Source organism: Alosa pseudoharengus, unplaced genomic scaffold, assembly GCF_046254945.1.
Source record: "Alosa pseudoharengus isolate Yale_2024_CS ecotype anadromous, Long Island Sound unplaced genomic scaffold, YU_APseudo_1.1 YU_APseudo_1.1_scf_24, whole genome shotgun sequence".
Lineage (NCBI taxonomy): Eukaryota > Metazoa > Chordata > Actinopteri > Clupeiformes > Clupeidae > Alosa > Alosa pseudoharengus.
In genome coordinates this window covers 9,772,071-9,786,181 of record NW_027468689.1, presented here as the reverse complement: position 1 = coordinate 9,786,181, position 14,111 = coordinate 9,772,071, and the positions used below count along the sequence as shown (strand labels likewise).

The following is a 14,111-nucleotide window of genomic DNA, read 5'->3' as shown; positions in this document are numbered from 1 at the left end:
CTTGTGTTGCCATGGAAACGGGGTTTGATGTGATTGAAGTGGCAGAATGTTGTCATGCACGTGGCGGTGCACAGAATGTTGGGCTAATGTACAGTACAGGGCATTGTGCCCAATCCCATCACTGTGCAAAGTCTAGGCTGATGACTCCACACACGGACAATGAATTGAGATGTAGCCAGGAGAGAGAGAGAGAGAGAGAGTGGGGTGGGGAGAGGTGATTTTTGAATACACAGTATTTATGGTATGGTTTTGATTGTGACCTTTTAACATTAACATTTGGTCAACAAGGAGAATATGTAATCCTATGTTAGCAGCGCCAAAAGATCAAGCTTCAATTCCCAGAATTCAGTTTGTGCATATGGTTCTCTATGTGATGGGACTCCAGTGTAAATTACATACAGGTGTGAGAGGTTCTCTCTTCAAGAAACTAGAGATTTGGCCATTGCCTACACACTAAAAATGAATGCTTAGACCAAAGCCTCAAAACCTAAAGTTGTAGTAACCACACTACAGTGTAGCCATACAGTAAACACACTTTCTGCTTTGCACTTTGTTTGCAATTCTGCAACACACTCACTTACTGCAAAACACTACACACGTTGTATTACATTGGACACTTTGTTCAAAAATGAAATCTTGTGTAATCATTAGGATAGCAGATCTATTCAAAGTGTAAAACACATCTGGTAATTGGTAACACCCACACACATCAAAATAAGTACAAAAGCTCCCGCACACTGTCTTCCTTTGCAAATGAGGTTTTTACTGTAATTTGCAACGTTGGGTCAGATGACCATGGTGACCTTGTGGTCCTTCTCTGACACACCCGTCCCAAGGAGGTGTGCAAAAGTGCTCAACGTTTTCAGTACCCACACACATACCTGGAAACACTTACAGAGAAAACGGAACCCCAGTCAGTCTGAGACTTAGCACTAAAAATAGACTTCAGGTAAGCCATTGTGTACCTGTTCAATTGTGTACTCTTACTCTTTAGGACCCGTGTACAGTTTTGTACTTGCCCCTTTACTCCCCATTTCTAAAACCTATTGAATAATTATTTTCTGTGTGCCAATGAAAAGTGTATGACCACCAACCACATGCCTGCATGCCTCTTCTGCAAGCAATAAAAGGGGCATGTAGAGACATTGAGGTGGGGTCAGGTCAATGGAAGGGGCATGTAGAGACATTGAGGTGGGGTCAGGTCAATGGTAGGGGCATGTAGAGACATTGAGGTGGGGTCAGGTCAATGGAAGGGGCATGCAGAGACATTGAGGTGAGGTCAGGCCAAGGTTGGATATGAAACACGAGGAGATAATTTCCCCATTTCTTAGCCCACAAGGGTATTGTTTGATGTAGATGAGGGTACTATGTGACCAGATCCCAATTGAAGGCAGGATCTATAGCCCTGGAAGGAGAGGTGCAAACGCACACCAAATTTGAGGTGCAGGCAACTAGGAATAAAACTTAACCAATAAAGTGGAAGGAGAGAGATGCCGCACACTCCGACTTTATTGAGGCGATAACGTTTCGACCAGTCTGGTCTTCTTCAGATATGCCCCCCTATCCCTTGCAATTTCTATATATTTTGTACAATTACATTTTTGTGGAGTTATTTTTTGTTTCAGTTTTGTTTTGTTTACAGTACAGTAACAGTACTGTATGATTACTGCAATATGGAAAAATGCAGAAAATTATATATATTATATTATATATTGTATATATTTATTGTATATATATATATATTGTATATATTATATATTGTTGCAATCGTAAATAAACAACTGTAAGCTGATTACTGGAGCATTTCTACACTTATAAAAATGTTATGATATTTTAAGATATCCTCAATCTCCAGTAGGGGATATTTGTGTGTGCTCTATACTAGAAGCATGTCTCTCTTTCACTGTGTATACAGTTCATTAAACTTCATGGACTCAGTAAAAGAGAAAAAGGGGAGAGAGAGAGAGAGGTAGGCAGAGGCAGAAAGGGAGAGAGTGTGAGTGTTGCACAATGCTGTTCCGCATGGCTAAGAATAGCAGCCCTTCTGGTAGGTAGCTGCCCCTGGACATCGTCATTTGAATAAAAAGTCTACAATACCTCACTATGGCAAGGTGCATGGATATGTATGGTGTGTGTGTGCGTGCGTGTGCGTGTGCGTGTGCGTGTGCGTGTGCGTGTGCGTGTGCGTGTGTGTGTGTGTGTGTGTATGTGTGTCTGTCTGTGTGCATGGATGTGTGTGTGTATGTATGTGCTTGGATGTGTATGTGTGTGTGTGTGTGTGCAGTAATATGCATGTGCACATGAGGACACAAAGTTTGGTTTGATTTGTGTACGTGTCTGTGTGTGAGACCGGTGTTTATGTTTGCATTTAGAGTGCATCGACATGGGGGGAAATATCAGCAACCATTCTGCTGCTCTGCTGGGTGAATAAATGTTGATGTGGACGTCCGAGAAAAAGAGATTGTGGGCTGTGTGTGTGTGTGTGTCTGGGGGAGGTGGGGGGTAGTCCGGCTGTTATCCTCCCAGCTTACCAAGGGCCACAGGCTGGAGAGAGACTACATTAGAGGCGGCGAGGTGGTTATGTAAGCACACACACACACTGACACACACACAAACACACCAGCAGGAGAACATGAACGAAGTCCTTAAGCCGACCTCTCTAAGCACACACGCACACACACACACAGTATTTCATTATTACAGACTGGAAATCAAAATATCACACACAGTGTACATTGTGTTTGCACAACACAGAAAAATTCAGAATGAAATCCAGAATTTCCTGCTCTTGCCCCGAAACCGCTGCCATCATCATAATGGCAGTCCTAGTTAATGCTATCTCCACTGTGTGCCCTACTTCAATATTGTGTGACATTTAGGGGGAGATTTGTTTTCACGACCCATGTTTTGTGAGCAAAATAGTTAGGTCTCCGAAGCCTGTATTGTATCCATGTTTTTCCATGTTTATCCGTGTCTTTCTGACGGTTCCCTGGAACACATCAATATTTCAGTGGCCCTGGGAGGCTTTCATGTAGCAACCTTCCCAGTGGCAGCTCAACAGGCAGGAATAGAGGCTCTGCAAACACATAAGTGTGAACACTATGTGTGTGTGTGTGTGTGTGTGTGTGTGTGTTCTAAGTGAGGAAGACTAGCATGTAACCTTTGTTTTGTATGGTGACAATTCAGCCTCATAGGCTTTGTGTATCACGACATGAAACCTGAACTTGAAACTGTGGAAATGATTTGTAATTTTGTACAATAATTTTCACAAATTTTCAGTATTACAAACATGTCCCACACTTACAAATCAATTCTCCATACAGATCTACCCTACAGCTAGAAATCATCCTACAGTTACAAATATCTTACAATTACAAATATATTTCAGTTACAAATCAATGCTACACATACAAATCTATCCCAAGGTTACAAATATTTTGTGGCTGGTATGAATACTTTAGAGCAGTGTTTCTTAACTGGTGGGTCGGGACCCAAAAGTGGGTCGCGGAACCGTTCTGGGTGGGTCGCACAACTTGTGGTTAAAAATAAATTTAAAAAACGGCAATTTAAAATGCTGCCTTATCAGATCTAATGTTGGACCTTTATTTTGATAAACTTTATTCATAGCCTACATATCAGTCATTGCCATGGCATGGACATAGACAATGTTTATGTGACAAGTCATGTTAGACATCATTTTAGTGGTAAACGCAAGTAGGCTGCTACTCTGAATATTTGAAGTACCCTACAGTAGGCTCAGATATGGATTCACTTAAACTGAGGACAAAATAGGACAGAAACCCCATTGTGTGGTGTGCAGTAGATGGCTGGCACATGAGAGCATGAAACCATCAAAACTAAAATGCCACATGGAAACAAGGCACCCCTGTCAAAGTCATACCTGTCGAGTACTTTGAAAGGTGGCATCAAGAGTTGAAGACTTCACAAATGTAGGCTAATGCCAAACAAGTAGGCCTACAGGCACTTCGCTTGTCTTACCATGTGGCTCACCATATCCATCGGTTTGAACGCTAAAAATATATATATGGGTCGCGACTTTATGAACATGGGAAATTGTGGGTCCCAAAGCCAGACCACATAAGAACCACTGCTTTAGAGATACCTTCGACACTTCTTTATTGGATAGCCAATGGCGATGCTCAGATTCGACACTTCTTTATTGGATAGCCAATGGCGATGCTCAGATTTGACAGGAATTTAATGTCACTATCCAATCACAGAGCCGTTGTTGTGGACGACCAAACAGCCAAAAGGGAGAACAAAGTTTGCTTTCCATTGACTTTGTATTGCCTGTGTGTCTCCTTGTCATTTTTTACTTCAAAGAGAAAAAAAATGCCTGAAAGCTGCCTTGTGACATGATGCAATACAATGAAGTTAAGAAAGCCAGATTAAAGTTTTTTACAAGTTAGTGTCATCATCTTTTTCTCTCTCCCTCTCTCTCTCACTCTCTCACTCACTCTTTTTGCTCTCGTTCTGTCTCTTTTTCTCTACCTGAATGTCTCTCTCAGCAACACTACTTCCTGGTCGTCTTCGGCCATGACGGTCAGAAACCCCTGGAGCTGCGGACTGAGGAGGAGGTGGACTGTAACGAGTGGGTGGACGTCATCCAGCAAGCCAGGTAACTCAGTACACACTTACCCCAATGAGTTTAATTAGAGATAGAAATCAATTAGTTACCACAAAAACACAAACGCCCTTAGTAGCCGTTAAAGCATAACATTGCATATGACGCAAGATATCATGTTGGCATCTGTCCGTCTCGGCAGATGCTGGGCTTTCTGCACTATAATCTGTTGTTTAGTTACAGTGCCTTGTGTGGCTATGCCATTTGATCCTTGATCAGCAGTAATAAAGTAAAGCAGTATTAAAGAATATGTGAATTTTCTGTAGAATTAAGAATATGAGGCTTAATTTAGGGACAGTTTGCCCTTCTACCTCTGGCAAGTGGTCAGATGGAGTTCCACACAGCACAGCTCTTATAGTTGCACACAGACAACGGCATCATCAAAGTATTAATGACTATAGGGATTTTGTGTGTTTGTGAGGATTTGAGTGTGTATTTTCCAGTGACGTGTGTGTGTGTGTGTGTGTGTGTGTGTGTGTGTGTGTGTGTGTGTGTGTGTGTGTGTGTGTGTGTGTGTGTGTGTGTGTGTGTGTGTGTGTGTGTGTGTGTGTGTGTGTGTGTGTGTGTGTGTGTGTGTGTGTGTGTGTGTGTGTGTGTGTGTGCTTGCATGTGTGTATATATGCGTGGAGGAAAGTGAGTATAGTTGAGACAGATGTCTTGCTGTTTAGAGGGCGCACTCAAAGACTGAAATGACTGTTGGGTGATCCACACAAATCCCCATGTTTCTCCCCGCTCTCCTCCCAGGGTCAACTGCGGGTCACTATCTGGTCTGCAGTTAGGCCTACATTTAAAGGGGTTGCATCACAATGCCATGACCCATTTGGTCTGACCTTCCATAGGGCCTTAAATCTTTGCAGTGGTTGGTTCTGGGTTATGCTGTGTTTTTTTTTTCTTTCCCTCTTTTTCTTTTTTCGCTGAGACAGGCTGAATTCAGAAGGGTAACTACTCTCCCATGAATTACCTTGCGTTTGTTTAATCAGTCGTGTGCTCTCTCGCTCTCTGTCTCTCTCGCTAGAGCACATTTGCGCATCGCACATTCGCACGGGCAGCTGCACAATCCTGCCCTCGCCGAGCTCACCGCGCCTCCCTTGGCCTCCAAACGCAGTCAGCGAGCGTTTGAGAAATCACAAAAGCTGCTCGCATTTCTTACACCCTCACACCACATCTGTGCCTCCAGAATGTCTGAGAATGCCTGTAAAAAGGATTGCAGCGCAGTAGCACAATAAAATGGGTGTAGTTTTTCATTGGTTAGCTCTTTTACACAGATGTGTGTGCTGCTGTACGTTTATTGATTCAATTTGAACTGTTTGTACTCTGTGCTGTGACCACGTTTTCTGTTAGGATGTCATCCAATTTGTTAGTGACCTTGAATTTCCCCTTGGGGATCAATAAATAAAGTATCTATCTATCTATCTATCTATCTATCTATCTATCTATCTATCTATCTATCTATCTATCTATCTATCTATCTATCTATCTATCTATCTATCTATCTATCTATCTATCTATCTATCCATCCATCCATCCATCTATCCATCCATCCCTGTCCACATGATTTAAACCTCTGGAGTGTTGCCTGATGCAGAAGAGAGAGAAGGCAAAAAGCCATAAACGCCTCAACCATGTTTGTCTCTTGCCTCCGTCCTGTGCGATGATGTCACCTGCAGCTACTCTGACATCATCATCGAGCGCGAGGTGCTCATGCAGAAGTACATCCACCTGGTGCAGATCATGGAGACGGAGAAGGTGGCGGCCAATCAGCTGAGGACGCAGCTCGAGGACCAGGACACCGAGATCGAGCGCCTCAAGTCAGAGGTCAGCATTGACTCTGCTCTCAGCAAAATAACACGCTTTGATTCATTTATTACAGTTTTTCTCAGTCGCTTTGGTGATTTTCTCAGATCAGAATGAAAATTCTCATAACTATTAGTTCAACCTCCACAACATTTAGTAATTTGTGCACATAATAGTAGTCATTTTCCATTGAGCATTTAAAAAAAAAGTCTAACATCATATAATGGAATATATGTGTGTAGATCATGTATCACTTTCACTGGCATTATTACATCAGTGACATCTTGATTGTTATTATTATTATGCTTTATTTACAGTTTTATTATGTAGAATTACAGTGTAATGACTAAAAATGGATGGTAAATATTGTTTTATTTTTCTTTGTCAAAACCTTGCCATTCACCTGTCTTGTGTCTTTTTTAGATTTTGGTTCTAAATAAAGCCAAAGAAATGATGCTCCCCTTCCAAACCAGTCAGGAGGAGGAAGATCCCGATATCAAAAAAATCAAGAAGGTACTTATCATGGAAGCAAACTCACACTTGGACAGACAGAATTATGCTTTGGGTTACAGTAAACAGTATATTGCGGCTAATATAGTGATTGCTTGTTTAGAATGCATTTATAACAGAGATGAAAGAATAAAGGGCTAACAATGAGATAACAGAGCAAAGCTGCCTCTGCTTCTGGTTAGAGGCGCCATAATCCCAGCTAAGAGTTTCGTACCTCACCACCTCACATTACTCACTGCAGTATCATCAAAGACTATCTTAGTGCTTGTGTGTGCGTGTGTGCGTGTGCGTGTGTGTGTGTGTGTGTGTGTGTACATTGGTACGTACTGATATGCATTTGTGTGTGTAGCTGCTTTCAGAAAGGTCCTCCGCAGTATATGTGGAGCTTTGTCAAACGGAGGTCTGACCCTTTAGGTGATTCAGATATGATGCTAACACGCTGACATTATGCGGTCATATGTGTGAACGACACCGACGCATATAAACAGAATCTCCGTGTGGTTGAACAGGTTGAATGTGGTTGAACACGCACATGAACAGAATCTCTGCATGTTCTTCGATTCGTTCAGACACGAGCTCATTTACATAATGTCTGTCGGAAATACTAGGAGGGGAGTAGTGTAACAGCCGGCTAAGTTTGGAATTCCAAATGGGCGGTTATGTTGTTAAGATATTATGGCCCAACCGCTTGACATCCGCAAAACATGCAGACTAACACGTAGGTCTGAAAGCAGCTTGTGTGTGTGTGTGTGTGTGAGTGTACATTGGTGCGTAATATCTACTGATATGCATGTGTGTGTGTGTGTGTGTGTGTGTGTGTGTGTGTTATGTTCCAGGTGCAGAGCTTCATGCGTGGCTGGCTGTGTCGGCGGAAGTGGAAGATCATCGTGCAGGACTACATCGCCTCACCGCACGCCGAGAGCATGCGCAAGCGCAACCAGATCGTCTTCAACATGGTGGAGGCCGAGACCGAGTACGTGCTGCAGCTCTCCATCCTGGTCAACTGCTTCCTGCGGCCACTGCGCATGGCCGCCAGCTCCAAGAAACCGCCCATCAGCCATGACGATGTCAGCAGCATCTTCCTCAACAGGTCTCTCCCCCTCTCTCTCTCTCTATCTCTCCCCCTCTCTCTCTCTCTATCTCTCCCCCTCTCTCTCTCTTTATCTCCCCCTCTCTCTCTCTCTCTATCTCTCCCCCTCTCTCTCTCTCTCTCTCTCTCTCTATCTCTCCCTATCTCTCCCCCTCTCTCTCTCTCTCTCTCTCTATCTCTCCCCCTCTCTCTCTCTCTCTCTCTCTATCTCTCCCCCTCTCTCTCTCTCTATCTCTCTCTCCTGTGTGTGTGTACTGTATATACTGTATACTTGTTGGGTTATTGTTTTTGTGTGTGTGCATGCGCAAGAGTTGTGTACCTCACCACCTTACATTACTCACTGCAGTATCATCAAAGCCTATCTTAGTGCTTGTGTATTTGTCTATGTATAGCATACACTGTACAGTATGTGTGTGTACGTGCATGTGTGTGTGTGCCCCCTTGAAAGCATATGTGGTTTCACACCTGGGCCCTGAGCATCTCTACCTTTCATCATGAAAAAATCATGTGAGAGCTGTGACGTGACGTGGGATCTCTCTTGCAGTGAAACCATCATGTTCCTGCATGAGATATTCCACCAAGGCCTCAAAGCCCGCATTGCCAATTGGCCAACACTAGTGTTGGGTAAGTGGAATTCCAGCATTTGTGAATTAAAAAAAAATCAGAAGTTTAATATGCAAAAGACATAGAATTTGAAACAGACAATGTAGTATGTTTGAAAAAGTATGAAAAAGGTTGAATGTTGATTGGACACTTAAAAGATATTAAACCAGCTTTGAGCTATACTTCCATATTAATGCAGTCCATATACCAGGAGAATAGACTCGCATTTGAGACTGGGACATAAAAGATCAGATTCTTGTAGATTGGATCGTGTCCACTCTAGAAATGCACAGAGTTTAATAGCAAATTTGTTGAACATTTGTCAAAAGATCATCTCACATCCACTAGCAAAGTGTATTTCTGGACCCCACATCCACTAGCAAAGTGTATTTCTGGACCCCACATCCACTAGCAAAGTGTATTTCTGGACCCCACATCCACTAGCAAAGTGTATTTCTGGACCCCTCTTCTCCCCAGCTGACCTGTTCGACATCCTGCTGCCCATGCTGAACATCTACCAGGAGTTTGTGCGTAACCACCAGTACAGCCTGCAGGTGCTGGCCAACTGCAAGCAGAACCGCGACTTCGACAAGCTACTCAAACAGTACGAGGCTAACGCCGCGTGTGAGGGCCGCATGCTGGAGACCTTCCTCACCTACCCCATGTTCCAGGTAAACCCCCTGACCTCTGACCTCTGACCCCTGGCCATCCATTCTCTCTCTTTCCTTCAGAGAATGTGCCAAGAGTGTGTGTGCCGTGTGACACATCCCGAGGGTTAGTCCTAGTCCAGCTGGATTTGTTCTGTTGGCTTGGGTCAGTTGTACGTTTTTGTGAGGAAGGAACGTTTTTTTGGACCTTCACATTAAGGCTATTTAAACTGAAACCACTTCTTAATGTAGATGCTGGGTAAAATGGCAGCTACAGGACAAATGCTCAGTCCCATCTGACATTCAGTTCTCCAGTCCAAATGTCATTGGGATGACTCAGCAGGATGGCATTTAAATGGTTACTAAGTAAGACAAGGAACAATTTATCTTTAGTTGTGAGTTGTGACCACAATGGCCTTATAAAAACCACTAATCCAAGCTTCCCCATATCCTCCTTTCTTCCTCTTCTTTTCATCTTATTTTTGTCCTCTCTCTCTCGTTCTCTCTCTCTTTCTCTCTCTCTCTCTCTCTCAGATACCTCGCTACATTATCACTCTGCATGAGTTGCTGGCCCACACGCCTCATGAGCATGTGGAGAGGAAAAGTCTGGAGTTTGCCAAGTCCAAGCTGGAGGAACTGTCCAAGTGAGTCTGCCCTGTGAGGCACGGCCAAGCCGAGTGCTGCACATACAGCTGTACTGGACCTACGCAGTAGTCTGAGAAATTAGCATTTCCCACAGACTCAAAATGTGATGGTAGAGCAACAAGCTTGGATTGGGGAGGTTGTTTTTTGGGAGGCCGCTGGGTACCCATGCATTATTTAGTTACCAAGAGCTTTATTCAGTTCACATTTTTACTTAACTTACTTAAGTAGGGCACTGAGAGCTATTTTGTGCATGTAAAAAGCCTTAACGTTAAACCTATCCTTAGCTTCTCAGAGTAAACTGCAGATGCAGTTCCCATCTTTTGATCCCCCCAATCTTGAGATACTTTAAAGTGTATACTTTGGGCATACATGCTATTGATACAAAGACACTAGTAGCACAGTTGTCTAAAACAAATAAATGTTATTCATATGGATCCATAGACACATTTCCATGCAGATGTTGATATACCTGGTCTGTACACCTGAATGATGTCCATGTGTAAGAAAACCTGGTATTTTTTAAAAGGTATTTAACATACTGTATACTTAAATGTATCGCAAAAGTGTCTTGAACTCATTGAGACTTCCATAGGTCTCATATACACCATCCTAAGTCATAATCTGTACAAAACATGAAGACCTTTACCCCTCAAATATGAAGTAAGTCCTTCGAGAGATGGACAATGAAGTTGTGGCTCCCTGTCTGTGCTCTCAGGATGATGCACGATGAGGTCAGCGAGACGGAGAACATCCGTAAGAACCTGGCCATCGAGAGGATGATCGTGGAGGGCTGTGACATCCTGCTGGACACCAGCCAGACGTTTGTGCGCCAGGGTGAGCCCAGCTGCCCCCATCGGGACTGAACCACTTAGACTGAACTGAAACCGAAAAGGGATTCGATTTTACATTAGTGAACTGGTTCTTACTGTCGTGTGTTACTGACCATAACAAATTTGATATCTTGATATATTTTTTTTTTTTTCATTTCTTTAATAATAATAATACACTTATTTTTATACCGCTTTTCTAGACACTCAAAGACGCTTTACAGTTTTATATGTACAAACAAACAGACAAGGTACATAGACAAGGTTACATAAACAGAGAGAAGAAAGCACACAGGTGCATGGACAAACCAGAAGAGATTCTTTACCCTCCCATGAGCCCTTAAAATTCTCTAATTGTATTTCTTTCTATTCTCTCTCTCCCTTCCTCTCTCTCTCCCTTCCTCTCTCTCTCTCTCCCTCTCTCTGTCTCTCTCTCTCTCTCCCTTCCTCTCTCTCTCTCTCCCTCTCTCTGTCTCTCTCTCTCTCTCCCTTCCTCTCTCTCTCTCTCCCTCTCTCTGTCTCTCTCTCTCTCTCCCTTCCTCTCTCTCTCTCTCCCTCTCTCTGTCTCTCTCTCTCTCTCCCTTCCTCTCTCTCTCCCTTCCTCTCTCTCTCTCTCCCTCTCTCTGTCTCTCTCTCTCTCTCGCGCTCCTTTTGATGTTTGCGCTGATTCATCTCTCCTCCATACTGTATGCTCCAGGTTCTCTGATCCAGCTGCCGTCTGCGGAGAAGGGGAAGCTGGGCAAGGCGTGGCTGGGCTCGCTGTCCCTGCGTAAGGAGGGCGAGCGCCAGTGCTTCCTCTTCACCAAGCACTTCCTCATCTGCACGCGCACCTCCGGTGGCAAGCTGCACTTGCTCAAGGTGAGTCCAGATCCATGGGCAGATAGAGAGCCGGGTGACACTCACACCTGAGCCGACTCCCAATGTTGCAGCAATAAAGCCTTGTGTATCAGTAAAACAAAGCTTTTCCCCAGTTATGCATACTGGAAGTACACCGGATTATAACTTCAGTAATGGGGGACAGGAGCTCTTACCACACATAACTGTAAGGAGCCACGTTACTAATGGACTGGATTAATATATCGCGTTTCTATTCCTCTTAGCACTCAAAGTGCTTTACAGTTTCATTCCTCACATTCACCCATTCACACACACACACTCAAAGTCCGATGGCGGAGGCTGCTCCCATGAGATAACTCACATTTAATGAGGATTAATTGCATTTATATTGATAAAGTGGCCTTTGTGCTAAACATGGACCCATTTTAGACCAACTAGACTAGGTTAGAGAGAAATCAGTTTGCAACATGTAGGTAGGGCCCTAATATTTTGTTCTCAATAGCTCAACACTTATGGGGGGGGGGGGGGGGGTGTTCCTTCTGGCTGAATAGGAGTATTATATTGTGAATTGTGTAAAGGGCAATCTCCTCACCATTCTTACCTTAGTGGGGTCTAATGTTATCCTGGTCTAGCCTAAACCATAACAAAGCTCCAACTTACCCATGTTCTCGTCTCCTCTCACAGCAAGGAGGAGCATTGTCCCTCATCGAGTGCACCCTCATGGAAGAGCTGGATGCCAATGATGAGGATTGTAAGTGGATGACTCATTGTGCTTACACAAGTTCATGTGACAAAAAAGATCATTTTCCATCTGGAAAGGGTTATCAAAAAGAGTTTTTTTTAATATAGCGAATGCTATGAATGTCCATCTTTGTGATTGCCGACTGCTTACAGGATTTGAGTGAGACGTTTTTACTCTCAATGGAAATTCTGCCCAACAGCCCCCTAGTTGTTCCTAGCGACATGGTTGAGTTGTTTGGTTACTGGAACATTTAGGCATTTATGCAAAACCAGTCTGGTTGTATTCATGCGAGGCCGCCCGTGAGCTTCAGTGTGTTTTCCTGTGCTCTGCAGACAACAGTGCCGGTCAGGGCCTCAACCATCTGCAGTTCAAGATCGTTGTGGAACCGCAGGACGGCCAGTCCTTCTCCGTGGTGCTTCTCGCCCCCTCACGCCAGGAGAAGGCCGCTTGGACCAGCGACATCAGCCAGGTGAGGCTAACCACTTGGACACATGACCGTATGAGCCAATAGCAGACCATTAGTTCTTTAGGTTTTGGGTTTTATTATTTTGGACAAATGTAGAATACATTAGATTAGAGAGATAAAGGTAGGAGCTATGCACAGCAGGGGGAGGCAGAAAGCTCATCGGGCTTATTTGGAGCCTCCACCAATAATAACAAATATTATACAACATTTTAAAACATTATACAAAGTTCTAACTTTGAGAAGGAGGACTATCATTATGAAGCCTAATGGAAGCGTAATGTAAGAGACTGATGCAATGCCTACGAAGAGTTGTTCCCAGAAGATTCTATGAGAAGTAACATTTGTAGTCCTGTTCTGCAGTTGTGAGTGAAGCCCAAAGTTTCGGGCCTCAAGCCTATTTGTATTGGGGAGTTAAGGCCCCATGAGTCGGCTGAGTACCCACCTGTGTGAGTTGAAATATGTTGTGAAATATGAATGGAGACAATCCCCGGGCTGGCCTGGGCTTTTTGTCTGTGTGAAAAAAGTACTGCAGAGTAGTTTGCATTTAAAAGGAGAAGGAAGGCATCTGGACTTTTCATTAATTCATTCACTTTGACGGAAGTGTCACACATGACTTCGATTTTATCGCTCTGAGAGACAGCCACACCCCATAATAAACCAGCACACACTTTCATGCACGCACACGCATACACACACACACACACACACACACACACACACATGAACACACCACCTCAGCAGCCTTTGCATCACAACAACAGCCAGCCGTGTCCTGCCTCCACCCCTTGCCCTCCCGGCGCTGAGGCTTCAGGGTTGGCCTTGACCCCCAGAGACTTGAGGCTTGTTTTCCTTCCCGCAGTCGGAGGTGTTTTCCAGTTCCCTCCCCTCCGTGCCAGCGATGTCCCCCAGTCCCCTCTCTCCACTTACCCCACAGGGGATTTTCACCACTCCTCTCAGGTCATGTCAGCCCACACAAGCTGTGTTGGCCCTGTGGTAAAACAGTAAATAAAACAAGTGTGTATTATCTCTCTGGTGTACTGTATGCTGTCGTAGTGTTTTGTTTAAATGATGTTGACCAGGTTAGCGTCTTTCATTACAACACTGGTAGCTCAAGAATGGCTAAGATTTGAATTGCTCTGTTAAGGTTTACTGTAGGTCCTGGTCAAAGTAGTTGGTTCCCAGTTGATTCAGCTGACTGCACATTTTTATAAGGCCAGTTAGTTAAATGACCATACAACTTGGGTGAAGTCACTGAAAGCCTGAATGATGTGCAAGCCCTGTATCCCATAATATCCAATCCTCCAT

The 14,111-nt window shown here is 44.0% G+C and overlaps 1 protein-coding gene across 1 annotated transcript in view; it reads left to right on the top strand.

The window, feature by feature from the left end:
• The window catches only part of rasgrf2a (Ras protein-specific guanine nucleotide-releasing factor 2a), a 33,611-nt gene that overhangs the window by 3,798 nt on the left and 15,702 nt on the right, over positions 1-14,111 (top strand). The window contains exons 2-12 of the mRNA XM_076303078.1: positions 4,530-4,639; positions 6,313-6,460; positions 6,863-6,952; positions 7,786-8,039; positions 8,584-8,663; positions 9,120-9,313; positions 9,824-9,933; positions 10,650-10,768; positions 11,459-11,619; positions 12,283-12,349; positions 12,673-12,809. Of these exons, the coding sequence (XP_076159193.1) occupies positions 4,530-4,639; positions 6,313-6,460; positions 6,863-6,952; positions 7,786-8,039; positions 8,584-8,663; positions 9,120-9,313; positions 9,824-9,933; positions 10,650-10,768; positions 11,459-11,619; positions 12,283-12,349; positions 12,673-12,809 (1,470 nt within the window). The remainder of the gene's footprint in view (positions 1-4,529; positions 4,640-6,312; positions 6,461-6,862; positions 6,953-7,785; positions 8,040-8,583; positions 8,664-9,119; positions 9,314-9,823; positions 9,934-10,649; positions 10,769-11,458; positions 11,620-12,282; positions 12,350-12,672; positions 12,810-14,111) is intronic.